We start from the raw sequence: 26,880 nt of genomic DNA, 5'->3' as shown, positions 1-26,880 counted from the left end.
GCACACTTGTTTTGTGATTTTTGGTGAAGGGCTTCAAATTAAGCGTACTGTCACAGACACAAAAACATAATTTTCTTTTTTTTTTTGTTTTTTTTTTTTTCTCTTCCTTTGGGCATTCTTTCTGTCTTTCCTCTCTGACCTTTTCCATTTCACCCTCGTTTAACTACGAACCCTCCCATCTCTTTTTATTTCAGAGAGGAGAAGAGTGAGCAGCTTTTGGACACCAGACAGGAGCTTGACAACATGGAGGTGGAGCTCAAGAGGCTTCAGCAAGAGGTACTGCCACAGGTCACAGTAACCTACAACACACCTACGGACACACAACACAGAAACATTCATATGATTTCCTCACCTGCTCCTTCCTCCTCTTTCTAAGTACTTTGTTTCTGCAATAGTTCCAGGCTTTAATCAGCTGGCTAGTGACTTAGCTCATTAGGGGCTATTAGAGCTATCTTTAGTTGAGGAACATGGCTTTCGATGTGGAGTGGGCGGCAGGCTGACTGGCTGGCTAACGGACTGGATGCTGTAAACAAGGTGGATGAGTTCTGTGTGTGTGTGTGTGTGTGTGTGTGTGTGTGTGTGTGTGTGTGTGTTCATAGATAAGCCACTAGTTGTACATGATTACAGAGTCAGTGAATGCACTGACTTGTAAAGAAAATCAGTATTTTTTGAAAAATGTGTTGTTTTGAGATATTCTCTTTTGAATGCACTTTTTGTTTTTTGGAAATATTTTGAATTACTTAAACATATTTCCACATATTGATTCTTTATATTTGGCTATCAACTCGCGCAGAGCTACCAGCTGCTGTCAGACGCCCGGTCGGCCCGGGCCTACCGTGACGAGCTGGACGCACTCAGGGAGAAAGCGATCCGTGTCGACAAACTGGAGAGCGAGCTGAGCCGATACAAAGAGAGACTTCACGACATCGAGTTTTACAAGGCCAGAGTCGAGGTACACCACCGCGCACACAGAGCATTATGTCAAGCCAAGAAGGCGTTTTGGCGGTGTTTGTTAAAGCACTTGCCTGGGATACTTCAGCATCATGAGCAACAGTGGGTTTTTTTTGTTGTTTAACTTGTTGCGTCTGCTGATGTGGTGATTTCTGTAGGAGCTGAAGGAGGACAACCAGGTCCTGCTGGAAACTAAGACTATGCTGGAGGAACAGCTGGATGCTAGCAGGACCCGGTCTGACAAACTGCACCTCCTGGAGAAAGAGAATCTGCAGCTCAAATCCAAGATCCATGACCTGGAGATGGTAAGATGTTGCAGTGTCAGTGTAGACAGATGGGATTTTTGGATCATTACTACAGTGATGATTCAGTTGATGTAAACAGACTGGACTGTACAAAGAGTGAAGAGCGATAGAGCTGGAGAGCCTGAGGCTCAAATCAAAAACCAGGATCAGTAGTAGAAGTTTCAGCAATTGTGTGTTCAGCTGTTGTTAATCTCAACAGACCCTCCATCACTGTGTTATCTCCAGGAGCGGGACTTGGACCGTAAGCGTATGGAGGAGCTGTTGGAGGAGAACCTCGTGCTTGAGATGGCCCAGAAACAGAGCATGGATGAGTCTCTGCACCTGGGCTGGGAGCTGGAGCAACTATCCAAGACACCAGAGATGACTGAAGGTAAGACGTAGATGGAGCCAAGGACCTTTTTAAAACCAGAGAATGTTTCTGTATGTTGACAGGCAACTAAAGTTTTAAAAAGTCTAAAAAAAAAAAAAAAAAAAAGCACACAAAGAGGAAGGGAAAGAATGGGATGTTGAGTTAAAATATCATGCAGTTGAAAATCACCTGAGTTGATCAGGTTGAAGGTTTCAGAAGGGCCAACAGATCAAGCTTTGGTCATTGGCTCTTGGCCCTTCTGTCATTTCACGGCCCTTAAGCATTTGCGGCCCTCCACTGGGTTTTCTTTCTACTTTGTTAAGACCTGTAATTACCGTTCAGTGGCTCTTGGAGGATAATCTGTGCGTTTGGATCTGGACCTGTTAAGAGGTTTAACTAGTCAGGGATCTTGATAAAGACTCTGTGTGTGTGTTGGGAGTGGGGGGTGTTTGTTAAAATGGCACTTTAAAAGCTTTAAGACCTGTAAAGTTGGACCAAAGGGCTTTGTATTAATTTCACTTTTGATGGATTTACTGCAATCCCAGTCATATCAACTGTTTTTTTTTTTTTTTTTTTGTGATTTAAAACATTGATGTGCAAACTACGTTTTCTTGCTGTCATTAACTCAGTCCCTCAGAAGTCTCTTGGTGAGGAGGTGAATGAGCTGACCTCGAGCCGCCTGTTGAAGCTGGAGAAAGACAACCAGACCCTGCTGAAGACTGTGGAGGAGCTCAGAGGAGCAGCCAGTCAGGACACCATGGCAAAACTGGCTAAAGTCAGCCATGAAAACCAGAGACTGAACCAGAAAGTAAGCAATGGACCGTGTATTTAAGTATTTTTCTTTGCTTGGGTAAGAATTAAGGGCTAGTTGAAAGTTCTAAGTAATTTCCTGTTTTTTATTTTGGAGAAACTTTTGTATGACGTATATTAAATGACTGAATGGCAAAATCACACACAGAAATATACTCTTCTAACATTTCCTCAACTCTTAAACGCTTTTGACACAGTTAACCATGAAATCTTCAAAATGGTTTGAATATTTACATCATAGACATCAGTGTGTCAAAGTGCAAAAGATTATTTCCAATACCATCCTCTGAGGAGTACCCCATGGCTCCATTCTTGGTCCAATACTCTTTGTAGTTCACATCAGTGCTTCTTAAAAAATGCAGCAGGTACTCATTGCAAATGATACAAATGTCTGACAACTTGAGGTCGTTGGCGAAATGCTCACCTTACCGCACGCTCATATGATAAAGAAAAAATAGAAATGTAATGAGTCATTTCTTAGTTACATAGTGGGGTTTGTTCAGCCTTCAGATTGCCTGTAAAATAAGGTGTGCATCATGGGAAATACATCAAGCAAAGTTGCTAACTGAATAATAGGCTAATAAAGAAAGCTGAGCGGACAGTTTTCTTCTATAGACTAGAACATACCTGCAGTACATATAGTAACCTAAAAGCCAAAACCCAAATTTCTGAGACAGTTTGACATAAAGTGAGCATGAGAGATGTATCAGTTTTCAGTTATACTATAGAAGGATTGAGCATGCTGTATCTGTCTTTAGACACTTTGCATTTTCATTTTCTACCCCTTATCAGGGTCACCACCAAGATTAGCATATTGGACCAGCACTCCTCCATAATATATCACCCTAACACTTGGCTTTAGACCTTTTCACACAGTGGCAGTGACAAATAAAAAAGAGAAAGAAGGAGACTCTATAAAGAAGGGTGGATAGGAGGATGAAAGCAAAGCTGTAAATCCAGTCAGCCCCTTGCGTTTTCTTTTCCAGTCTTTGACACTTGAATGCCCCTCGCTAAGAGAAGTCTCTCAGCTATTTTCAGAAACATAAGCCTCTCTCTGTGCCCTCTAAATAAAAAGCATGAAATTGTGTTTTTTTCTTACAAAGAGAAAATCCGAAGTGAGTGTCTTGAGCTCTAGAGCCAAAACACATTAAAATGTGAATGCAGCTGCTGGTGGACTCAAGCAGCAGAAATAGTGTAATTTAATATGTATCTGTGTGTGTGTGTGTGTGTGTGTGTGTGTGTGTGTGTGTGTGTGTGTGTGTGTGTGTGTACATTAACTTGTGTGTGTTCTTCTGCAGAGTTGTGACAAAATGAGATGACAGAGTAATTCACAGTATTATGGCCTACACCAGTAACAATGGTATCACAACAAAGATGATGGGATGTTATACAAGAAAATCATCTACAGTGCATTATGATTTCTGTGTAAAAAAAAAAAAAACAAACAAAAAAAAAACAACCTAAAATGGCACATAAAAGTTGGAAAAAAGTAGTTGACACTAATTGCTGAGCCACCATCTGTTATCCTCATGAACACTAACCGCAGCATTAAAACCCAATCGAGTCAGTGCCAAATTTTAAAATGTTATTTTGTTTGTGTGCAGTTTGAGCAGCTGCAGAGTGAGCTGACAGCAGACAGGGAGTCGCTTCGCACCGCCGAGTCGCTCAGTACCGACCTGATGAAGGAGAAGGCTTTACTGGAGAAGACTCTTGAAACACTCAGAGAAAACTCTGAGAGACAGGTACACACACACAGTAATTTAAACTCTCTTATTCTTGAAGTGTATTAAATCTTCTCGGTGATAACTGCTTTTATGCCATTTTTTTCCTGAATGCCACATTTTTGCTCAATGAGACATTGTCCACTGATTAGGCCCATTACGTGTGAGACGTCAGAACAAGTCAGCACAGTCTAATATGTTGCAGAAACCAACCTTTCTTAGAATGATCACATCAAGCATTCATGTGCTTTAAAATATAGTTAACATTGCAGTCTGTCTAGTAGACAAGCATATCCGATACACCAACGCATTGAGTCAAACAGAGCTTTGTGACTGTGTGTCATACACACTGCCCTCTCCACAAAACCATCATTGATTCTCGTTCCAGGAAACTCCAAGAAAATAACATGACTAAGCTGTGTAATTGACTGAAGTCTATGCTGAGTTTTCTTGAGAGCAATCTTTGTGCAATTGATTTGCATTTGGCTCACTACGTTTTATTGACTTCGCAGATTTCTGGCACTCTGGCCCACATGCAGTCGCTCGCTGTGTGTCTGCAGGGACTTAACAGCTGTGAGACCCAAATCTGACACCTATGATTAGTTTAACCGTCTGATTTGTAAAAATCCAGCCCCGATGAGCAACAGAGGCAGAGAAAAAACAACATGCTGCACTCACAGATTACTGTGGGCATTTTTTCCCCAGTTGGTGGTAAACATAATGAGATGTAACCAATGCAGTGCCATTCCAAAATACATAATATACAAATGAACAGCAGTTTTCTAGAGTTTCTTTTGTGTTTCTACATGTCATTAGTGGTCCTCCTTAATGTCTTCTAAATTTTTACGAGTTCTTTGGAGAAACTTCTAATTGGACTAAATTAGACTAAATGAAAATGTGAAGTAGAAACTTCAGGCTTCCTTTTTTTGTATTAGCACGGGCTCATACAACCATTCCCGTTACATAAAGCTGGTGTCCTTACAAAACAAGCCACAAAGCACAGAATCCTGAAACTTGTTAACAATAAGCATCTTTTCATCAGCTCCAATGAGCCACAAACAAACAAGTGGGAGAGACGTGTCTGGGTAATACCGAAAGCAAAGGTTTACGAGCCCAAATCATTTATATTAAACATATGACCCTTGTTGTGAAATCTCTTTCTGTGCTCCAGCTGAAGGGTCTGGAGCAGGAGAACAAGCACCTGAGCCAGACGGTGTCATCTCTACGCCAGCGCTGCCAAGTAGGTGCTGAGGCGCGGGTCAAGGACGTGGAGAAAGAGAATCGCATTCTCCACGAGTCCATCTGCGAGACAACCGCCAAACTCAATAAGATGGAGTTTGAAAGGAAACAACTGCGTGAGTGACAAGTTGTTTTTGTGATTCATTGGAATAAGTGTGGGTGTTTTTTCTCTCCATGTGTCCTTTTTGATAACAAGGAATCACAGTTTTGACAGCTACCTTTAGTTTCCGGCTTCACTGTGTAGACATTAAGTGGCTTCTTTGTTCATTTTGAGTTCACATGATCAACATTTTTGGTTGTGTGTAAGAATGCGTGTCTTTTGTATGCAGGCAAGGAGCTTGAGGTGATGAAGGAGAAAGGTGAGAGAGCAGAGGAGCTGGAGATTCAGATGCAGAAGCTGGAAAGGGACAACGAGAGCCTGCAGAAGAGAGTTGCCAGTCTTGGAATCACCTGTGAAAAGGTCTGGTGCATTTTGTTTTCTGCCTGGTCTGTATTTTGAGATGTCAGTGTGTGTGTATGCAGTGTTTCCCCACATGATTGAAATTCAATACCGTTTTGTTTCATGATATCAGATAAGATGGAGAATATTAGTTATTCTCCAAAGTATTTAAGTTAATTTAGCAGTGACACGGAAAATTTTTAACATGAGAAATATGTTTGTATTTTCAGCAATAAGCAGCCTCAGTAGCTAGTATTTTCACTTTTTTAAGCATGTTGTTAACGATTTTTGACTATCCGTAGTTAATTTCTATCAGTTTTTTTGATGCATGTAAGGCTATTATCTCCCCTAAATCAATGACTCATTTTCTACATCAGAGAGTCTATTACAAGTTGGGTAACCCTTTTTTGACATATTTGGTCTTTCGTCTCTCTGTCTCATTCACTATTTGTGTTACTCTTGGAACATTTGTACTGAAACTAATTAAAATTTGTAATTTGATATGACTGCAAAATTTATAATATGTTTATATTAAACCACAAAGCATTATCTAATCATGAATTGAAGCTGTGACACCATCATAGAATAAAGTACAGAGTTTTAGGCTGCCATTACACACCACCACGACCACCACCGTCACTTATGTGTGTGTAGGTGTCTTCTCTGGAGAAGGAGAACACAGAGTTGGAGGCGGAGGCCCGTCGTCTCAAGAAAAAGCTGGATGCTCTGAAGAACATGGCCTTCCAGCTGGAGGCTCTGGAAAAGGAGACCACCCAGCTGGAGCAGGAGAACCTGGAGCTCCGGCGCTCAGCTGAGAGCCTCCGGTCGGCGGGGGCTAAGGCTGCTCAGCTGGAAGCTGAGAACAGGGAGCTGGAGAGTGAGAGGAGCCAGCTGAAGCGCGGCCTGGAACTGCTCAAAGCCTCGTCCAAGAAGACTGAGAGATTAGAGGTAAGACTTCAGGAGTGCCAGTCATACGGCGGGTACTTAAGTGACTGGAGAGCAGTGAGATGTAGCGAAAATTCAACCATGTGTGGCAAGAAGCTTTCTTTTAGAAATAAAAAGCAGGCTAGTGCTAGTTATAGCATTAAATCAGCACCGGTGGTGCTGCATGAGTTGCTTCGTCCTTTCAGAGCCAATTTGAGTTTTTAAACATGTTTGTGCAGAATAACTGTAGAGGCACCGTACACGTTACATTTTTGTAATTTATCATAACCAACAAATATTTTTACAGGTAAGTTACAGGGGATCTGGCATTCAGTGGCACCAGGGAGCAGCACAACTAGTTCATGGACGCTTTTAATATCCTAATCTGGCTATTCCTCTCCCAGGTGAGTTACCAGGGCCTAGATACAGAGAACCAGCGCCTGCAGAAGGCTTTAGAGAACAGCAGCAAGAAGATCCAGCATTTGGAAGCAGAGCTGCAAGAGGTGGAGACTGAGAATCAAACCCTCCAACGCAACCTGGAGGAGCTCAAGATCTCCAGTAAACGCTTGGAGCAGCTGGAGCAGGAGGTAGGAGAAAAAAAACTTTGTCACATGCATTAATTCAGTAGTAACAATCACATGTGCTGAAATGTGGGAAATGGCAGCCTGAAAAATACAGTGAGTGAGTGTAAAGAAATTATTTTTGGACTGCATTCTTCTCGGGGGCAGAACAGGTACAACATCCAATGGATTAGCTGTAGGTGTTTTACTGACACAGCTTCAGTGACGTTTTCTTGTGGGATGGACTGATTCTGCCTGGCAGAATGGGGTCAGTCAGACTGGCCAAAAAAACTGTAGTTTAGGCCGATTGATAGTGTTCTGTTACTGTTCTGTTAGGTAATGTTTGTGGTGTAGCAGGCTTGTATGGAAAAATAAGTGAAAATGTATTTGGAATTTGAGCAACACTGCCACTCTTGTAGTTAATTCTGATAAAATTACAGCCTGTTTCCCAGCAGTGTTGGATTATCCCAGATTATTTGTCAAACTTAATTTTTGGCCCTTCGAGTTAATCTGTGTCCACTTTTAGCCAAACATGTATTTACAAGGCATTTAGACTAAAAGTAATCCCATCAAATGATGTTTTATCCATCTGCCCTCCATTACGTTATTCCCCCAGAACAAGACTCTGGAGCAGGAAAGCTCCCAGCTGGAGAAGGACAAGAAGCTTCTGGAGAAGGAGAACAAGCGGCTGAGGCAGCAGGCCGAGATCCGCGACTCCAAGCTGGATGACAGCAACCAGCGGATCTCCACCTTGGAGAAAGAGAACCGAACCATGGGTAAGGAGATGATCTTCTTCAGGGACTCCTGCACGAGAGTCAAAGACCTGGAGCGAGAGAACAAGGAGCTGGTCAAACAGGCCACCATCGATAAGAAGACCCTCATCACACTCAGAGAGGTAAGCAGAGCCCTCACATAGTTAGACGTTTGTAAATATTATTAGATTATTCCAATATTTATTATGATTATTGATGAAAATTGATTTGTATTTTTTGATTATCCTGGCCACTGAAGACTATGTTTAATGATAATTGTGATAATAATGATAATTTTTAATGAATTGTTGGTGTCAGTGACATCTACAGGGACTCAAAGTGTTTATATGTGTGTTTAGGAGCTTGTGAGTGAGAAGCTGCGAACTCAGCAGATGAACAATGATCTGGAGAAACTGACCCATGAGTTGGAGAAGATTGGACTGAACAAGGAAAGGCTGCTACATGACGAGAGCTCAGACGACAGGTATCGGCTCACAAACACTCATACAAGTCACTGTTTTTACTACTCCGGGATGGCTTTTAAAACAGTTTTAGCCTGGAATCCAAATAAGAACTTAGTCTATCATCATGGGATCAGAATCATCAAAAGTGATCAGTACAAGTGGGACTCCAAATAAATCAGGTCTTTGTCTTATTTTAGATTAGGTGCTGTAGTTATAATTAATCTGGCTCTAATGCAAAATCATCCTGTGGGAGCCAATATCTTCCCCCACCTGCCACACTCTTGCCAAGAAGTCAGTTGGCCTTGCTACAGCGTGGCCTATGATGATACTTGACCTGTATTTAGGATTACAGATGTGCAATAACACTCTGGCCACACAAATACACACACACACACACACACACACATGCACACACAGCTAACTGAACCTATATTCCTTAGGTTTAAGCTCCTGGAGACCAAACTGGAGTCGACTCTGAAATCATCTTTGGAGATTAAAGAGGAGAAGATTGCCGCCCTAGAGGCCAGACTGCAGGAGTCCTCGAACCTCAACCAGCAACTTCGCCAGGAACTCAAGACAGTAAGAAACGCACATACACATCCATAATAACGGGCAAGCAGAAATATAGTATTTTGGCTGTGTTGCGTACAGATGCTTAGCAGTACCACAATACAGAAGACTCAGTATAAAATCACATCCCACAAAGCCAAGACACCAATCTGCAGTCAAGAACACTGGAAACACTGAAAAGACTGAAGGCTGATATATTATTTATTCATCCACACTTCCACTTTTAAAACCAGTTTATCTATGCATGAGGCAGCAGGAGTCTGTGAAAGAGGTGGAGTGGAGTGGAGTGGAGTGGAGTGGAGTGGAGGATTTCTGTTTTCCTTTAACAGGCGTTTGTGTTTTGAACTTGCTGACACGAATCCGATCCAACGCTTAAATGTTGAGTGGAAAAGTTGAGGCGTCTGTGGATGAACTCTGGTTTTCAGCTGAGACTTTAACTGTAATGGATCCGGTCTGCTGTTACTTTAAGGGGGTATTACATGAGTAATGGTAGAGTAGTCTGCTATTTTTCCAGTTAAAACTAGAGCAGTAGCTCACTCTCAGTCATCTTGGATTTACATGATATTTATGTTGGAGGAGTGAATTTTAATGTAGTGAAGGGGGCCACAAACATCTCACACAGATATTCCGTTGAGTTGTCTTATTTGTCTCTCCCCAGGTGAAGAAAAACTATGAAGCGCTGCGTCAGAGGGAGGAGGAGGAGAGGATGGTGCAGAGCTCGCCCCCTAGAGGAGGGGAGAACCCACAGTGTGTCAGTAAATGGGAGAAGGAGAGCCATGAAGCCACCAGGGAACTGCTGAAAGTCAAAGACAGACTCATTGAGGTGGAGAGGAATGTAAGTTAACATGATTTCAGGAATGTGAGATGGTTTACCTGACTCTTTGTTTACAAACAATGGGCACATACATACACACATAGCTTCTTTTCACTTCTCTGAATGTATTTGTCCATGTCTGATATCATAACATATGTGTGCCCCCCCCCAGAACGCCACGCTGCAGGCTGAGAAAGCAGCCCTGAGGAGCCAGCTCAAACAGCTGGAAACTCAAAGCTCCAACCTGCAGGCTCAGATAGTGGCCCTGCAGAGACAGACTGCCTCTCTACAGGAGAACAATACGACACTACAGACACAGAACGCCAAGCTGCAGGTAACCCTACATGTCCAACATAATACACAGTGTCCAAAAGGCAATGACTTCTAAATGGATGACTGCTTTCCTACAGAGGGAATACATTAGATACAGAGAGAAAAGCTATCAGGCTAGTTTTGTACATCTGAAACTACAGTCAAGCAGTGACGGGATGGTAACCATTATCTCACTTAAATACATTAAGACTGCAACAGGTTTATGTTATCACTATAATCAGTCTACTGTCTATTGGAGACGCACTCTACTGACACTGCAACAATATTTTTTGGAAAAACGTCCAACTCTCTGATGGTGTTCCGACATACATGCACTAAAAACTTATATTGGTGCATATTATATAATTATGATAAAGACATATTATGTATAATAAAGATATGATTAAACTAGGGTCATCTTAGTATTTAATAGAAACAGATAGTAGCAAAGATAAAATGACACCTGAAATATTATATGTACTGTATATAATACAATAATACATATTCCACATTTTTAACACAAAATCCAACACTATCCAGCCTTCTCTCGATATTGCTCTGATTGTACAGTTGCCTTGCCAGGCTGCTTAGCTCCCTGGAATGGATTTACACTTGTGTACTCCCTGTTTGGCAGCAATTTAAACCCTTCTTATGGGTGACAGGATTTACACTGACCGTACAGTCGCTTCTAGCGGTTTCTGTGGGGGGTTTGTGTCTGTCTCTTGGTGTGTAAAGTGTGAATGTGAGAGCATATGTAAGGTAGGTGTGTGTGTGTGTGCGTGTGTGTGCGCTGGAGGTAAAAAGCTGTTTCTGTTTAAAGGTACAGAAGGTGTGTCAGCACCTGCACAGAAGTGTGTGTGTGTGTATGTTTTTGTGTGTCAGATTGTGAATACACACACGCTAGAAAGGATTTCAATAGAGAATTGAGACTAGGAAACCACTGTGACCACAAAGAAAAAATGAAAAGAAACAGTTTTCCCGCAGGTGTTTTGTAGATGGAGATTACGGTAAAAGGGGAGAACAAACCGAATAGAGAAATAGTGCCCCCTATAGACTAAAACAGCAATAACCTCTACTTACCTTCATTTGCTTTAAGGTTTGATTTGAGGAGCCAAGTACTCCCCACAGGTCACAGTAAAAAAGATCTTTTAATAAGTGTAGATAGATGACAAAATGAGTGATTGATTAGAGTGTGTGTCATTTAAACTGCTCAGATTTTCCACTACCTGCTCAATGTTTCCTTCCTCCACTTTCCTCTCCTTGTCTTCTCTCTTCTGTCTCTTCTTTTCCTTTTTCTTTTTCATCTCTGTGCTTGACTCATTGTTTTTCACAATCAATTTCCCCCCTTATCCATCCCTTTCTTCTTCTCCTCTCCTTCTGCACATCCCTCTTCGCACCTCTTCACTTAATTTATCTCCTCCGACCTTTCCTTTAGGTGGAGAACTCTACCCTGAGCTCGCAGAGTGCAGCCCTCATGGCCCAGAATGCCCAGCTGCAGAGTCAGCAGAGCAGTGTGGAGGGCGAGCGCGAGGGAGCGCTGAAGGAGAAAGAGGAGCTGAGGGCCACCTATGAGCTGCTCCTCCGTGATCACGAGAAGCTCGCGGCGCTCCATGAAAGGCAGGCAGCCGAGTTTGAAGCCCTGATCGGAAAGCACGGGGGCCTGAAGATCTCCCACAAGAGCCTGGAGCAGCAGCACAGGGACTTGGAGGACAAGTGAGATGGGGTTCACAAGCACGGGATGGGCACATGCTCAAATCTAATTACAGCTTAAGTCTCACTGATGGCTTTATACACTACTTTGACCGTCTTTTGTACATTATCCTATGAAGATAATATTAAACAACCATGGTGAGAAACTAGAGGAAACTGTAGACCCCTCGGGATAATGAAAATGTATCTGCTTTGTGTTGTATTTCTTTGCGTAACTCGGGGACCAGTTTGTAATGTGTACGTGTGTTTTTATGCGTGCAGGTACAAGCAGCTCCTGCAGAGAAAGGGGGAGCTGGAGGAGCTGGAGAAAAATCTGAAGGAGCAGCAGGAAAAGATGGCACTGGAGAATCAAACCCACCAAGCCACAGCCAACCAGTGCAAACTGCTCAAAGAGGAAAACGATAGGTCAGATTCACCTGTATCAATATTTTTATTTGAAAAACTATCCAAATGTAATAATAACATATGAACAATGTGACTCAACCTTTTGAACTCTGTTTACATACAGACGTGTCTATATATTTAGGAGTCCCTCTGCTCTCTCCTCAGACTTAATACAACCTACCGTCAGCTGTTGAAGGACAATGAGAATCTCCAGCTGGACCATAAGAACATAAAGAGCCAGTTAAACAGCGCCAAGCTGGAGCAGACCAAGCTGGAGGCCGAGTTCTCTAAACTGAAGGAGCAGTACCAGCAGCTGGACATAACCTCCACCAAGCTCACCAACCAGTGTGAAGTGAGGAGAGACTCTTTTCTTTTCTCTTCTCTTCTCTTCATTTGGGGGTTTCCTGTTATGTGTTTGCGTCACAATTTTACGGCCAATAATCTTTGATTGGTTTACCCCTTTTATATTTGTACAAACGAGGCAGTTTTAAGTCAGCTGTGGTGCGGAGGGTTTATACCTTTTTAATGTATCACATTTGTATTTGAGCCAGGTGTCGTAGCATCTCATTAATATATCTGTGTGTGTGTGTTTGTGTTTTTTGTGCTAGCTGTTGAGCCAGCTGAAAGGAAACCTGGAGGAGGAGAATCGTCACCTGTTGGACCAGATCCAGACTCTGATGCTACAGAATCGCACACTGCTGGAGCAGACCATGGAGAGCAAAGACCTGTTCCACGTGGAGCAAAGACAATACATGTAAACTCCCGATTATGTGTTTTGTTTAAAATGGACAGCAAACATGTTGTCTGTTGATATTCCATCAAGGTGTTTTTAAGGGGATATTAGAAAACAGATTGGTTGCATTTATATTAGGAATGTATGCATTTCCGGTCTTGTCTGCCTTTATTGGATCTTCTCTCGTGTCTCTACCCTTCCAGAGACAAGCTAAATGAGTTGAGGAGACAGAAGGAGAAGCTCGAGGAGAAGATCATGGACCAGTACAAGTTCTACGACCCCTCACCTCCACGCAGGTAAAAAGCAACTTCATCGAGTTACATTAGTTAAAAAAATATTTGACAAGAAAATGGTACAAAAACAGGAATTAAGTTATTTTATGTAAATGACCTGCCCTTGTGTGGTGTAACAGTGGTGAATCAGGGTGACTCAGGCAAGTCAGTGTATCAGAAAACTATGATGTAAAACATTATGTTTGCTTGTTGACTCTTATCTCAGAGGCCTGGGATTGGCAGAAAACACTCACACTGCAGCCTCAGGAAGAGATGCATCAAATATTTATGGTCTGCGGAGCTTTAAACAGCTGTATACTGCAACATTTTTTATCTTGAGTAGAATCTATGGCAAGATTGAGAGGCTGAAATAAAGCTTTAAAATAGTTTAAACACATGGAACAAATCAGACAGCTGAAATAACTCCACCATTCATTTTCTTTTTGACCCGTTTTCTCCCGTTTGTTCCTGATAGTCTCTCTGTCTCGTCTCTCCTTTTGTAGGCGTGGCAACTGGATCACTCTGAAGATGAGGAAGCTGATAAAGCCGAAGAGCCGGGAGAGGATGCGTTCGCTCACGCTGACTCCGTCTCGTTCAGAGTCTGGCGACAGTTTCCTTACCTTTCCCCAAGACAGCCAGGACAGCTCGTCCATAGGCTCCGGCTCCAACTCGCTGGACGACACACTCACACAAAAGAGGAGCAGCAGTGAGTATAAAGGAAATGCATATACACACAAATACACATTTATGTGTATTTTGTATTTTGTGTATTTGCATGTACATTTATGTCCATTTGTGTATGAAACCCAAATACACATTTGTGTATTTGTCTCTCATACACGAACGGACATAAATGTACATGCACAAAATCTGTGAGCAAAACAGTTTCTAGTGATTTTCTTTTGATGCTGAATATTCTTTCGCCAACACATAATAATAACCCACATAGTCACTGATGTGCGAGTGAGTGTGTGATTGTGATTGTGAGTGAATGGGTCTTTCCTCACCTAACTGCTCCTTTGCTTCTTTATCTCTCTCTGCGAAGGGAGGAGAGGGCAGCAGTCCCATGCCCCAGGGCAGGGTTCCACCAATGGTATGCTGCGGATGGGGAGGGTGGGCGGGGTTTGTGACCCGACTGTCACGTCTGTCAGGGCATGTTTTCGTGAGTTCACTGTCCGTTTCACTCAGCTGTCCCTAGCGGTTACGGTTGAGCTGTGCAGCACCAAAAGGTTGACTCTTGGCCACAGGCCTGGTTCAAAAATTAGACACATTTCCTATGTTCGAAACAACAGAGGGAGCGCTTGATATCTACAACCGTATGTAAAGGGCTGCTAAAGTATAGTATAGGTATATTTTGAGCCAGGTCCAGTTCACTCTTAACTCCATTCCCCAACAGGTCTAAGGCTAATCAGCTTTCTGTTACAGACATGTCAACCTGCTGATCTGTACAGTTCACCTGTAAATAAGAAAGAAACGCCTTGTAACGTAGCATCATAGCTATTAAAAGGTGCAATGCATTGCAGCTCCATTCCAGTCAAAGCAACATGTTAAAATCCAGGTTGGTCATATTCACTCTATTTTATCAGCACATGGGCAAGTTTGTGAATTTTTTAAGATAAGTATGTAGGTCTTTTTGATTGAGGATGAAACTGCATGTTTTAGCACCTGCAAAATGTAAGTACATGAAGTATTGGATAATATCTAGAAGCTAGTCAGTAGAATACGCCAGTACATTTTTTTTTCACTCAAGTGGGAAATCAGATAAAGTAACACATCAAAATACAAAATGTGTTTTTATTTCCATTTCAAGTATCGTTTGAGCGCTATAAGAGAGAGGAAGAATTGCCTTTAACAATCAGGTAGTAAAATGGACATTACAAAAAACTGTACCAAAGACATTACACAGTCAAGTATGCAGTGATAAAGTTAATAACTAGTTATTCTTTCTGGTTTTTGGAAATGTCTGTACTAGAATCATTGCATTCCTCCCTGATGCTGTTAATCTGCCCTTTGACCTTTTCAATCTCCTGATTGCATCCTTTAATACTCTTGGTCTTCTGTGTCTCATCTAAGTGTGGCAGTGTGTTGACACTTGTGTTGTTGTGCAATGTATGTAATGCGTTAAAATCACTTGGTAATGTAAAATACAACACTCATGACCATTAACATGACAGCGTTTGTGTGTGGTGTCATGTGCTGATAGTGTGAGCGTCGTGCGCGTGTGTGTGTGTGTGTGTGTGTGTGTGTGTTTATTTGCATAATGTATTTACATTGTATTTGTTTGCATAATGTTTTTGTATGTATTTTGTTGTTATAATTTATTTAAAAAGCTAGTAAAAAAACTATGGGGCTGAACACAACCTCTCTGGAAGATTTAAAAAGCAAGAAAATGTGCATAACCCTCCTAGCACAAGCTTTACAATACAAGTACAATACAAGTTTCCAGCTCTGTTAACTTTCTACTAGCATTGCTAATATATTTCTAACAGTATTGTCATTAAATAACAAGAATGAAGTGTATTAAATTGTATTTGTGTAGACTGAAATACAGTCCTATCAAAATCAAATGGACTGTAATACGATGATTCAGCCCTCTAAATCGTATATTGTAGTGTCTGCTGTCCAGTTGAGTGCCCAGGGTCTCAGCTCTCTATGTGCATCTCTCTCCCCTGGCTCTCTTTGTGAAAACGTTAACCACATCCCTCTGTTCTGCCCTCCTTTTTTCTTTTGTTTTCTTTTCCTCCACCTCCCCCGGGATTGTTCTGTCGCTCTCTCTCCGCTGTCTGTCTATCCCTCTCTGTCTGTCTCTGGCTGCGCCCTGACAGCTATAAAAAGGTTGCCTTTCATGAGGAACAGATCCAAGGACAAAGACAAGGCCAAAGCCATCTACCGGCGCTCCATGTGTAAGACCTCCGTTAGCCGCCATGCTAGCCTTCCTCCGCCTCCTCACCCTGTCATCGTCACACTAGGAGAAACAAAGAGGGAACAGTCACTGATCTCAGGGTGGCGGCAGTGTGGGGGTGTGGCAGGGACAGTATGGCGGAGTCAGATATCAGTCGTAGCCCTTAAACCTACTCAGGCCTACAGTTTGGGATTTCTTTCCATTTAATATTTAAGACAGAGTTTGTCAGAGTTGGGACATTATCTGATGCCTTTTAGAGGGGTCTGCCAAAGATTTACCCAAGATTCGAGTTTAAAATTTGAATGCTTAATCACCATACCCCCATGCTGCATTTGGTGACATCAGTGACTTCTCCTTTTTAATTTTTGTCCTAGTAACCCTTCCGTCATCACCTCCGCCCTGCGTGTGCCGCCTTTACTACCTCCTGTAGAGTATCTACCATTAGCTTTTATCAGCGTTCACCCGTGTAGTGTCACTTTACTCTCACTACTAACTAATGAATAACGCAAACTTCTCTAACTTTGTCTGAAATTAAAGACGTACAAATGAAAATGAATGACAAAGGGACTAACCTCACAAAAAAGCATAATGCAAAAACGGATGATAGTAGGATTTTTTTTTTCTTTCCATGTATCTGTCTCCTGTAGTGTCATGCAGTTTGATTTTCATCTATCTTAGTTCTGAGTGTCATATCCCAAAGCTTATCTTTCAATTCAGTTACTGTGGGAATCACTATGGAGGGGACAACTTATCAGGCAGCTTTGTCATGTGCTCTGTGGTTGCATTTTGTTCGCGTTTACTGAACGGAAGGCTCTATGTTTGTGCGTATGTGTGTTCAGGGAAGACAGTGGGAGAGACCCCGGGGCTGCTTTTCATGTGCCTGTGTTGTTTTTGCCTTCATCTTTGATTACAGCATGACTTAAAAATCACCAACCGCCTGATCACCGCTGCTCACACTCACCATGAAGGACTTGAAATGGAGCCTCTACTCTTTCTCTCTCTCTCTCTGTCTCCCTCTGCCTCTCACTCTTTCTCTCCTTTCTTCTGTCAGCGTGCTGCATTTCAGATCTTATTCTGCTGACATGGACTTGCCTCGCTTTGATTCTGGCTCTGATCTTTTGTGTACAGTGCCTCTGCTGCTCCGAGCAGCTCTGCATGCTTTCATGCTTCTCTACCATCGCACACAGCTTAGTAAACAAAGTGCATAAAGACAGTGGCCTCTAAGGCCTGGTGCATCACCTGCCCGAGAGGGTGTCTAGCCGAGATGGTGCAGGACGGAAAGATGACAAACTGTGCAGCTTTCATCTTTATGCACTTAAGATGATACTCATTGAAATCTTCGAGTCTGCCTGCATGTGCCGTTCCAAAACGGTCTGTGTCAGTTCCAAAATTAGATTTTGTTGGATTCTACAAGATGAATTTATTATCAAATACTGAGATAGACCTATTAGTCATTTTGACCAAGGCCTCACCAAAAAGGGCAATTCTCTTCTATATTTCATTGCTTACTATTGAGCCTTTGCCTTAATGATGCTACCACATTAAGGCGCTGTGAACAGGAAAAAGTTTGGAAACCCCTTTTTAGAGAAAAAGTCCTCCAAGGTTAAGCAACTTTCAGCAACTTGAAGGACTCTGCAGGACTTAGGAAATTGTAGCTTTCATCTGAGCTGTTTTCCATCCCCAAGTCACTATGTCTTACTAACGGGATGCAAAATGTCTGACATTAGGTTAAAGAAATTAGTTTTATTATCTGAATATATATATATTTGGCCACAAAATCTTGGTCATGACTTGAGATGTTATAAAATGCCTAATGTTATACACTATGTGCCTGTCCTAATGTCCCTTTCCATCCCCTTCGTCCGCCCACTCAGCCATGAATGACCTGCTGCAGACCATGGCGGTGGCAGGTGGTCCCGGGGCGCAGTGGGCGGGCAGTACGGAGAACCTAGATGGCATTGAGGCTGGAGACGCCGTCATGACGGGCAGCGGCAGACGCAGCGGGCAGCGCATGAAGGAGCTTGCCTTTTCCACCAACGCCATCGACTGTGCTGCCCTCACCCTGCCCACTGCAGGGCACGGAAGGGCTAAGCACCAGTTTCAGGTCAAAGGTCAGATCTTTTTTTTTTTTCTTCTTTTTTTTGTGATTGATGTATTACTGACCACATTTCACATATATGAATGGATCTGTTGGAATGTAATTGTCCATATATGTAGACTGGACTGACTGGTTCGTATGAAGGTTGAGGAATTTTGTCAAATCAGAGTGGGAGGCGGGCGGGAGCAGCTGTAGCATCAGCCTCTTCTGTGTCTCAACAGATAATGCCTCCTGTGAGGATGTTCCCGGCTCCTCGGATGACCCCAAGAGTCAAGGTAAGACTTGACATGGCATCAAGCTGTGGATGTGTCAGAGGAAAAGGAAAAGGATGGGTAATTGCAAGAGCCTTTCAACACTAGCCGAGGAATCTGAAGGCCTCTCGAACTGAAAAGCCCCAAAAGAGCAGGTCATGTCCTCAGCAGTCCCACGGCTAATCTTTGGGCTGCCTTCCTGCACTTCGATTAAGCCTCATCTACACTTGGAAAAGCAATTTTAGTGGAGAGCAAAAGGGAGAGAGAGAGAGAGATCAGCCTCCATTGAAAGTAGGATTGACTCTATTCCAGGCTTTAGGGCGTTATCCAGGGCAGTTAATCTGCGGCCAGGCAACTATTCATCAGCTCTGTGCTGCTCAAATGTAGATGACCCAGTTGTTAAACAGCCACAAAACTACTGACACAATTTCCTAGCGCTTAGGCCCGATCTACAACCTAATGCCATCAGTTTTGTGTCTCTTCAAGCACTTTTTTCATTTGTTTAAATGTGTTTTGTTGCCTACCTACCCAAAATAAACAACATAGTGCCAAAAATTAATTAAAGTGGTTCCTCAGGACATTTGTGTAGCACTATTGCCCAACCTGGATTTTACTTAGCTGATGAGTTCCCAGAATGCATTCACAAAATCTAATATATTGCTGTCAGACCCATTTTCTGGTACATTTCTGTATTGGCTGGAGGAAACTGCCATCCACTTTCACACACCGGACATTACTTATAATGGCCTTACTTAGATGTTATCATATGTAAAGTCATTAGTGGCAGTTTCAGATACCTATTGAATTTTCAAGCAACTTTTCGAGCTGCCCCATCAATTTTTTCAAGTTTCTGTCTGTCTTTCAACCATTGGGGAATATTAAACTCGGCTGTTCTAACATTGTGGGCAGGATTCATGAGTAGTGTGATGTATCTTTTTAAACATGCTATGTGTCACAGCCAGGGTGTGTTGGATTGTCCGTGTGTGTGTGTCTGTCCGTGTGTGTGTGTGTGTGTGTGTGTGTGTGTGTGTGTGTGTGTCTTATCAGGCCTGCAGGTGTATAGCAGTGCTTTGGCTCTGTCTCCTTCCCCTGTTGAGCTGAGCATTAGGTGCAGAGTGCCCTGTAGCATCTGTAGTAAGTGACAACTACTTGGCACTGATTCCCACTCTGGGCCACGAACACTGGGCTGGTTTCCTAGACATATTAAGAACTTTGATACTGATCAGTAATATAAAGGTTCATTTTAAATTCTAATTTGGTGTCACCCATGTCCTGAAAACCAGTTTGAAATGATTTCACGGTCCCTGGTTTCCAGCTGAAACGCTCACTACGAACACAAGAGAGACCAAGGTCACATTGTCACCACTGCTTTTTCTTATCTTTCTTTCTTCTTCCTTCTCACTTTCTCCTTCTCCTCATACTCCAGTTTTACACAAGACACAATCCCATTTCTTATTTTATTACTAATTTACTCGCACTCTGTCGTCCTCTGTTATTCAGTATCCTCTCTATCAGTTCCCCTTTTTCCTTTAAAGCGGATTGGTCCTTGGATTAAATGTCCCGGCCGCCTCCGTCCGTAGTTTTTTGTTTACTAACTGGACATATTGGGGATGCAGCCTGGCACTGAGCCACCCTTCCTGTCCCTGTGCCTGGCATGTGCCATCTGCTGCCCCAGCGGGAGACGTTCTATCAAACTGTTAGACGTGCACCTACGTGTTACTCTCTGTGCTAGTGCATGTTGGTGGGGATACATGTACGCGTATATATAACCTAACTGTGTTTGTATCTTTGTGTGCATGTGTCTTCCCTCTTGTGCCTTACCCAGCCACCAGACCCTCCAGTCTCCATAGCAACAGGACCACCAGTAGTAATAGTAACAATAACTCCCACCTCACTTCTCCTCTGGAGGGTAAAGGTATGCTCCTCCTTCCCTCAACCCCCCTCCCCTCCTACCCCTCTCAACGAACCACCCTTGCCATCCTCTTTTGCTCCCTTTATCTTTTTAAAGGCACGAAAGCCTTTACTCAAACCTACTTAAACGTGCACCGTGGGTTAGTTTTTTTTCTCTCCTTTACGGAAAAGGAAGTAAGGTTCTTATTCAAAATCAGTCAGCTGTAACGATTAGCTGACTGGAATTATTAGTCGATTGAAAGAAAAAAGTAATTGCCAACTATTTTAATTATCCATAAATTGTCTACGAAATTTCTCAAGCAAAATGATGATCCATGTTCTCAAATGTGAGAATTTAAATGATAGTAAAGTGAATATTTTTCGATTTTGGACTGTTGGTCGGATAAAACAAGACATTTAATGACGTCACCTTGTGCCCTAGGAAAATTTATTGTGGCTTTTTCTGATGGTTTATAGACCAAACAATTGCTTGAGAAAATAATCGGCAGATTTAAGAATGATAATGACAATAATCATTAGTTGCAGCCCTAAAATCACTATATTAGGATGATCCAATGGCTTTTAAGAGACTGACTGCTTGCTTCATTTAGTCTGTTATGCATTACTGGCATATATAGATTTATTTAGCAAATTCAAATGGGTCACAGGTGCACTTTTACTGCACTATGGTATAAAAATGATAAATCATTAAATATTCAACATAGGTTTTGATGTATTTACCTTTCACAGCTTATTGGAATTTCATAACACTCCTAAAGAGTTTCTCTTTTCTCTCATTTTCAAGTCGTCAGTGATGAATGGACAGTGTTATAAATAAACTATCAGAGCCACAATAAACTTAGATATCAAGCAGCAAAAAAACCCCAACATTTAAGTAATATTACCGTATTTTGCAGTATATTTCACTTTTAAATTACCTGATTTACCACTGGATATCCTATGAAAATGTGTGGCGGTTTGATCGACTTCCCCACGATCTAATCATTGCCTCCCATTCCCACAGGCACATTGAATGGCAGCCTCAGTAGGCCTCAGAGTGAGAGCAGCGGAGAGTTCAGCCTGAGCTTAGACCAGGAGGTGTGGTCCAGCAGCGGCAGCAGCCCCGTCCAGCAGCCCACCTCCTCGCGCTCCTCCCACCAGAGCCCCCTGCAGCTGCGCAGATCGCTCGACCCATCTGCCGCCGCGGGCAGCCAGAACCAGATCAGGAAGACGGGATCCCCTGGAAGTGAGGTGCTTTCCCTGCAGCAGTTCTTGGATGAGGGTATTGATCCTGCAGAGGTGAGACCTCTAACTCAGTTATAACTGATGGTGTTATGTTGCTGCTATGTTTCTGTTTGGTTAAAACCTGCAAATTAAGTAGATTAATTTTTTCTGAAAACAAAACTCATATTTTAATCAGCAGCAAATCCTTATTCTAGATAAGCCGGAACAGAGACTGGCATTTTTCTTTTGTTTTAAAAAAAAGACTTAAACGATTAATTGATTATCAAAATAGCGGATTAATAATGGATTAATCAACTGATCATTTCACGTCTGACTCTGATTCTGAATGATTTTCAAGACTGAAGGCAACATTAAACATGATCAGCGCGTAGAGGTTTTTGGTGTTAAATTATTTAAATGTAGAATTTAACAAAAAAGTTAAAATACCTTTAATTGAGTGTATGATGTTTTTGATGGTGCTCTTGTTGATACTGTTTGTTTGCTCTCTTCTGTAGTCCGGCAGTCAGGAGAACCTCACTGTAGACTCTCCCCGCCTGTCCACTTCTACTGAGCATGTGCAGAAAGAACGCACCTCCACAAAGAGCCGAGGCATATTGCGCTCATCCAGCGGAAAAGCAGCACCAGTCAGCTCCGACCGGCCACCGCGATCCTCGGGACAACCCGGGCGCCCAACCCTGCGGAAGGCGGAGAGCACCCGTGTGAAAGGCTCCGTCCCAGTCCGCTCCAGCCTGTCCACGCAGGGCAAAGCCACATCCGTCTCCGAACGCCTGGACTCGGCCTCCTCCACGCTGCCCCGAGCCAGCAGCGTCATCTCCACCGCTGAAGGCACCACGCGGCGCACCAGCATCCACGACCTGCTCTCGAAGGACAACCGGCAGCCCGTGTCGGTTGACGCTTCTCCTCCCATCGCCTCCACCAAGGCTGGGGTACGCTCCCAGTCTACATCCAGTGAGTACCACCCCAACAGCACCAACCTAAAGGGACCCCTTATCACCACCACCCCCCTGCCCAAGTCACTCAGCTTACCTTGCCATAGCTTGGAAGACCCCGACCTCTCCACCATCGAGTCTTTCCTCGGCCCTTCCTTCACTGTAGAGTCGGTGTTCATGGACTCCATTTTTAGTGAGTCAGCGGGCAAAAACCTCCCCTTCCTTGCTCTCAACCCCACCCTAGTCAGCAATATCAGTGGGCCACCTGTTACAAATAAAACCCCCCAGGCTCCACCTATTCCAAATTACATTTCCACCCAAAACCAGACCCCTCACAGCCAATCAAACGGCCAGATGAGATCCGGTCCAGCCAGTCTGCAGGAGTGTAACGAGGGCATCGACCCCAGTCATGTGAATAATTCGGACCAGTCACTGAGCCCAGAGGACAGCCAGTCTCTGTGGTATGAGTACGGGTGTGTGTGAACGACAGGGAGGTTCTGGCTTGCTGATCTTTATACCAGACTTGACTTAGAGTGGAGAATGAAAAGGATAGATAAATGACAAATCCTCCTCCTCTGCATGTATTTATCAGAGCCCTGTCTGTCTCTGTGTGGTGTATTGGTTTCATGCTTTCTCGTTTGCCATTGTGCTGATTGGTGATTTGCTCTTTTGTTATTGTTATTTTTGTTTTTTTGGGGGGAATTTTTGGTTTGGTTTGGTTTGGTTTGTTTTTTTGTTTTTTTTTTGGTCACCACCTGTTCTGACCTTTTTCTGTCCTGTTCTGTTGGACTCTGATGAATGTTCTTCCGTCCAACAGCATTTACCATATTATTGTTTCCTCATCAAATCCGTTTCACTGGCTAACACTATACTATTATCTGCTGTAGTGGGTTTATACATCACAGTTAAAGCTTGGTGTTTCTGTTCAGAGCTTCACTCGTAAATTAGCTGTGAGCAGAAATGTTGGAGATTCAGCCATAAAAAAACAGCAGGAAATGTAAATGTGAGAAATAGCTGTCTCCAGATAAGGAGCAAAGCATTGTGGGACAGATCTCACAGTAGCAATTTCTTCAAATTAAAGTCTTTCAGTGTGTCAGATAATAGGTTCACTTGTTACCCGTTGCTTATCGTGTTTTAGTGTACTGGAGACTGTCTTTTTCACTGCTGTTAACTCGGTTGCATTATCCACTAAACTGCATGGCTTTGTCCTGTCTCAGTCCGACCTGAAACACTCATTTTGATTGCTCTGATCAAAATGTTTATGTTTATCCTCTTTTTGTTTCTATTGACGGTGTGTATTGTTTCTTTATTGTACATTTGACACCTTTTTTCTGTATTTTCTTTTACGTATATTAACTGTAGCATTTGCTCTGCGGATGATGGGTTTTGACCTGGAGGACTTCTTGGGCTGGTGACAAAATGATGTAGCTTCATTCCCAGAATGATCTGAGGGGAGGATTTAGTTGGTTAAGGGAAAGTTGACAGTGAAGGTAGTGGAATATGACCAGAGTGATTGTTATATTTTAGATGTAGGCAGTCTTTGATAGAGTTGTTGAAACAGGGAGTCATTCTAGTAAGTTGAGGGTAGTTTGTAGTGGTCCGATTGTTTTGCGAATGAAGCTAACATCATTTCTTTTGGTATCTGGAAACTTCTATTTATCCATCCCAACGCACCACAATTCGAGAATGGATAATATTTGACTATGTATTTTAGACTGACAAGACCTTGTACAGATTGTTGTAATCATTAAGTTATAATCAAAGACGAGCACTGCTTTATGTGCCAATACTAGTAGAACTGTCTGCATCCTAGATCCTTATTTATTTCTGCTTTTGTACTCTGTAGTTGCTGTTTGAAGTTGCTTTATTGTATTTATCTTGATCTATAGTATATGCAGATATAAAGTAAATGAAAATGTTCTTGTCATTCTCTACAGATGTAACATAAACATTGCCTTTGTCCTACAGATGAGGAGGGCAGAAAGTCTAAAAGCAGGAGCGGGGAGCCGCAGCAAAGCTGCTAAACCCTGCCTCCCCCCAACCTCGTCTGTCTGCTACCATGCTGTGAGCGCGTGGTGAGTGAGTGCTGCTCGAGCGGGGGAATAGGGGGTGGGATGACGGGGGGGAAAGGGGGTTCAGTCTTGTCTCCATGGGAACCTAAAACATGGTGTAACAGATGTCGTCCATCCTGCCGTGCACTTGCTTCCCCTGCTTCTCTAAGCTGTTACCCCAAAAGCTCCCCCCCTCACTGTCCTGACCGTTGCCCCACTGTCCCTGTGGTGCCAAACGCCTGTTCACTGAGCCTGATGGGACCCGGGTCTGCATGGCATATGGGCCGTTTACCACGTTGCTCAATGTGGATGGACATTTGTGTCTCCACATCCCCCAGAATGAGGAGTTCTAAAACTCCAGCAGCTCACCGTATCCCTCCTCCCTGATGCTTATTGTGTTTTTTTTTGGTAAAGGTGGCTGCTGTGTGTCCTACTGGTGGGAAAAAAAGTAGGCTCCTTGCTGTTTTCAGGTAGCTTATTGTTGCTGCATGGCCATGATGTAGCGCTGAAATCCTTCCCCTTCTCCTTCCTTTGACAATGCATGTAGATCCAGGCTGGCTGCCATCTCCTCTTGTGCATCACTGACTGTCTTTACTGATACAATTTCTGTCCTTTAACCGTATCCTGTTTTTTACTTTGTCCCCCTTTGTGTTCTCTTTTCCTCCACCTTGGCTTCCTTATTTTTCTAACCTGTCTCCTTTTCTTTCTTTTCTTACTCTTTCCACTCCTCTTTGCTTGCCTGGGACACAGAGAGAAAGGTGGCCTTGGAGCTGTGTGTCTGAAGCCTAGTAGAGTTAATCTGCTGAGACCGTCTGCAGTGAGAAAAGATTGTATATCCCAGTTTCCTTTTTCTTCCCTTTTTTTTTTTTTTTTTAAACCCAGGACACTTCAGTAGAGAAAAGTGGCTTCCTTCTCTGTTTTGTTTTTCTTCCTTGAATCAAGGAAACACCAGAAAAATACTAGAAAATGTGACAATGCGGTGACAGTTTTTTTTGTTTTTTTTTTTTTTCTATAAAGACTGATGTGGCAGATTGCACTGCCATGTGTCCTTCAGTGTGACGGACTCCTAGATGTGCACTAGTCTCTACGGACTAAGATTGAAGTGCCAATTTTCACACAACAGCCAAAAGGGTTCGATCTTAAACCAGGCTGATGACTCCATTTTGGACCCTCTGTGCAACCTCAAAGCCAGCCGGACCTTCTGCCGTCTGACGACATGATTATAAAAGAAATTAGCGTTTTTGCAAACGGGCAGCATGCACAGGCAAAGACGATGTGTAGTCAGGCTCTCACAAACCATTTTCAAAGCATGTCAGCACAAAAATTTCCGACGTAACCTACTATCAGACTGAAAAATCACAATCTGCATGGAGCAATCACCCCGCTTCCTTTCTCCAATCCAAGAGGAGGACAGAGTTCAGAGGGGATTTTACTTGCAAGGATGCCAAAAGGACTTGGACCGGAAGCCATTACAGCTTGTGTGATTGGCGTCTGTTGCCCGCCAATCAAGAGTGGGAGGTTGCTTGATCTGAGAGAGAGTGCGAGAGAGACTCATCTTAGGAGCGTTCCAGGTCACCTATATGACCGTTGGCAGCCACGGCTCATGTCACCACAGAGCACCACCCTTAAACAAACCCTGCACATTCTTCATCTTAGCTTAAATTATAGAGCAGCATACAGTAGATCGTTGACCAAATCGCACGAAATCCTCCTCATCTATCGCTTTCTGTCTTGCTCTGAAAAGAAGTAAGTAAAGGCACACTGACAGCTCATTAACATCACAATATTATCTGTCTACTTCCTGAAGAAGGCACTCAGTAAGGTACTGTTAATAAATCAGACTGGAGTATAGGTGACCTGTAACTTGCCCGGCACATGCAGAACATGTGCCCGTTTCTGTTGCTGTGATGTTGAACATGATGGTGATGATGAGGCCCAGTGTTTTCCTCCTTTTCCACTTTTACATAAATCCATTTGATGTAATTAAAACTCATCAAGACCACTGTGTGCTCGTTTTGTTTTTGTGTTTTTATGCTGAGCGTTTCCAGAGGGTACAGACCCAAATGTCAGTGTTGTTTTCAAGATCACAAGCATAAGTTCCTGGAGTTAAAACAAGGTGGGTGAAGAACCTGCACACCTTTACAGGAGTGAAAATGGTAGCGGGAAGCTCGGCCATTTTCTTCTTCCCTTTCAGCTTTGCACTTG

General features: G+C 43.0%; 1 protein-coding gene across 5 annotated transcripts in view; it reads left to right on the top strand.

Moving 5' to 3' along the window:
* The window catches only part of LOC120796350 (girdin-like), a 66,971-nt gene extending 40,294 nt beyond the window's left edge, over nucleotides 1-26,677 (top strand). The window contains exons 9-37 of one of the 5 annotated variants that reach the window (XR_005708372.1): nucleotides 195-276; nucleotides 794-952; nucleotides 1,110-1,256; nucleotides 1,482-1,626; nucleotides 2,235-2,413; nucleotides 4,020-4,157; nucleotides 5,308-5,491; nucleotides 5,705-5,835; nucleotides 6,469-6,762; nucleotides 7,143-7,325; nucleotides 7,915-8,193; nucleotides 8,410-8,534; nucleotides 8,955-9,093; nucleotides 9,743-9,919; nucleotides 10,071-10,232; nucleotides 11,646-11,923; nucleotides 12,182-12,325; nucleotides 12,470-12,656; nucleotides 12,913-13,058; nucleotides 13,241-13,333; nucleotides 13,813-14,015; nucleotides 16,135-16,212; nucleotides 18,086-18,322; nucleotides 18,531-18,584; nucleotides 20,386-20,475; nucleotides 21,475-21,749; nucleotides 22,190-22,643; nucleotides 24,593-24,699; nucleotides 25,693-26,677. Coding sequence is in view for 4 of the 5 variants with exons in the window: in XM_040139091.1 (XP_039995025.1) it covers nucleotides 195-276; nucleotides 794-952; nucleotides 1,110-1,256; nucleotides 1,482-1,626; nucleotides 2,235-2,413; nucleotides 4,020-4,157; nucleotides 5,308-5,491; nucleotides 5,705-5,835; nucleotides 6,469-6,762; nucleotides 7,143-7,325; nucleotides 7,915-8,193; nucleotides 8,410-8,534; nucleotides 8,955-9,093; nucleotides 9,743-9,919; nucleotides 10,071-10,232; nucleotides 11,646-11,923; nucleotides 12,182-12,325; nucleotides 12,470-12,656; nucleotides 12,913-13,058; nucleotides 13,241-13,333; nucleotides 13,813-14,015; nucleotides 16,135-16,212; nucleotides 18,086-18,322; nucleotides 18,531-18,584; nucleotides 20,386-20,475; nucleotides 21,475-21,749; nucleotides 22,190-23,107 (5,227 nt within the window). In the remaining variant the exon portion in view is untranslated. Of the gene's footprint in view, nucleotides 1-194; nucleotides 277-793; nucleotides 953-1,109; nucleotides 1,257-1,481; nucleotides 1,627-2,234; nucleotides 2,414-4,019; nucleotides 4,158-5,307; nucleotides 5,492-5,704; nucleotides 5,836-6,468; nucleotides 6,763-7,142; nucleotides 7,326-7,914; nucleotides 8,194-8,409; nucleotides 8,535-8,954; nucleotides 9,094-9,742; nucleotides 9,920-10,070; nucleotides 10,233-11,645; nucleotides 11,924-12,181; nucleotides 12,326-12,469; nucleotides 12,657-12,912; nucleotides 13,059-13,240; nucleotides 13,334-13,812; nucleotides 14,016-16,134; nucleotides 16,213-18,085; nucleotides 18,323-18,530; nucleotides 18,585-20,385; nucleotides 20,476-21,474; nucleotides 21,750-22,189; nucleotides 24,711-25,692 lie in introns of those variants that run through there. The other 4 variants (XM_040139094.1, XM_040139091.1, XM_040139092.1 and 1 more) reach the window with 4 other exon arrangements.
* Nucleotides 26,678-26,880: the final 203 nt, after the last annotated feature.

This window comes from Xiphias gladius, chromosome 11 (genome assembly GCF_016859285.1).
Source record: "Xiphias gladius isolate SHS-SW01 ecotype Sanya breed wild chromosome 11, ASM1685928v1, whole genome shotgun sequence".
Classification (NCBI taxonomy): domain Eukaryota; kingdom Metazoa; phylum Chordata; class Actinopteri; order Istiophoriformes; family Xiphiidae; genus Xiphias; species Xiphias gladius.
Note: the sequence above shows the minus strand (reverse complement) of the source record. Positions and strands in the feature narration are given on the sequence as shown.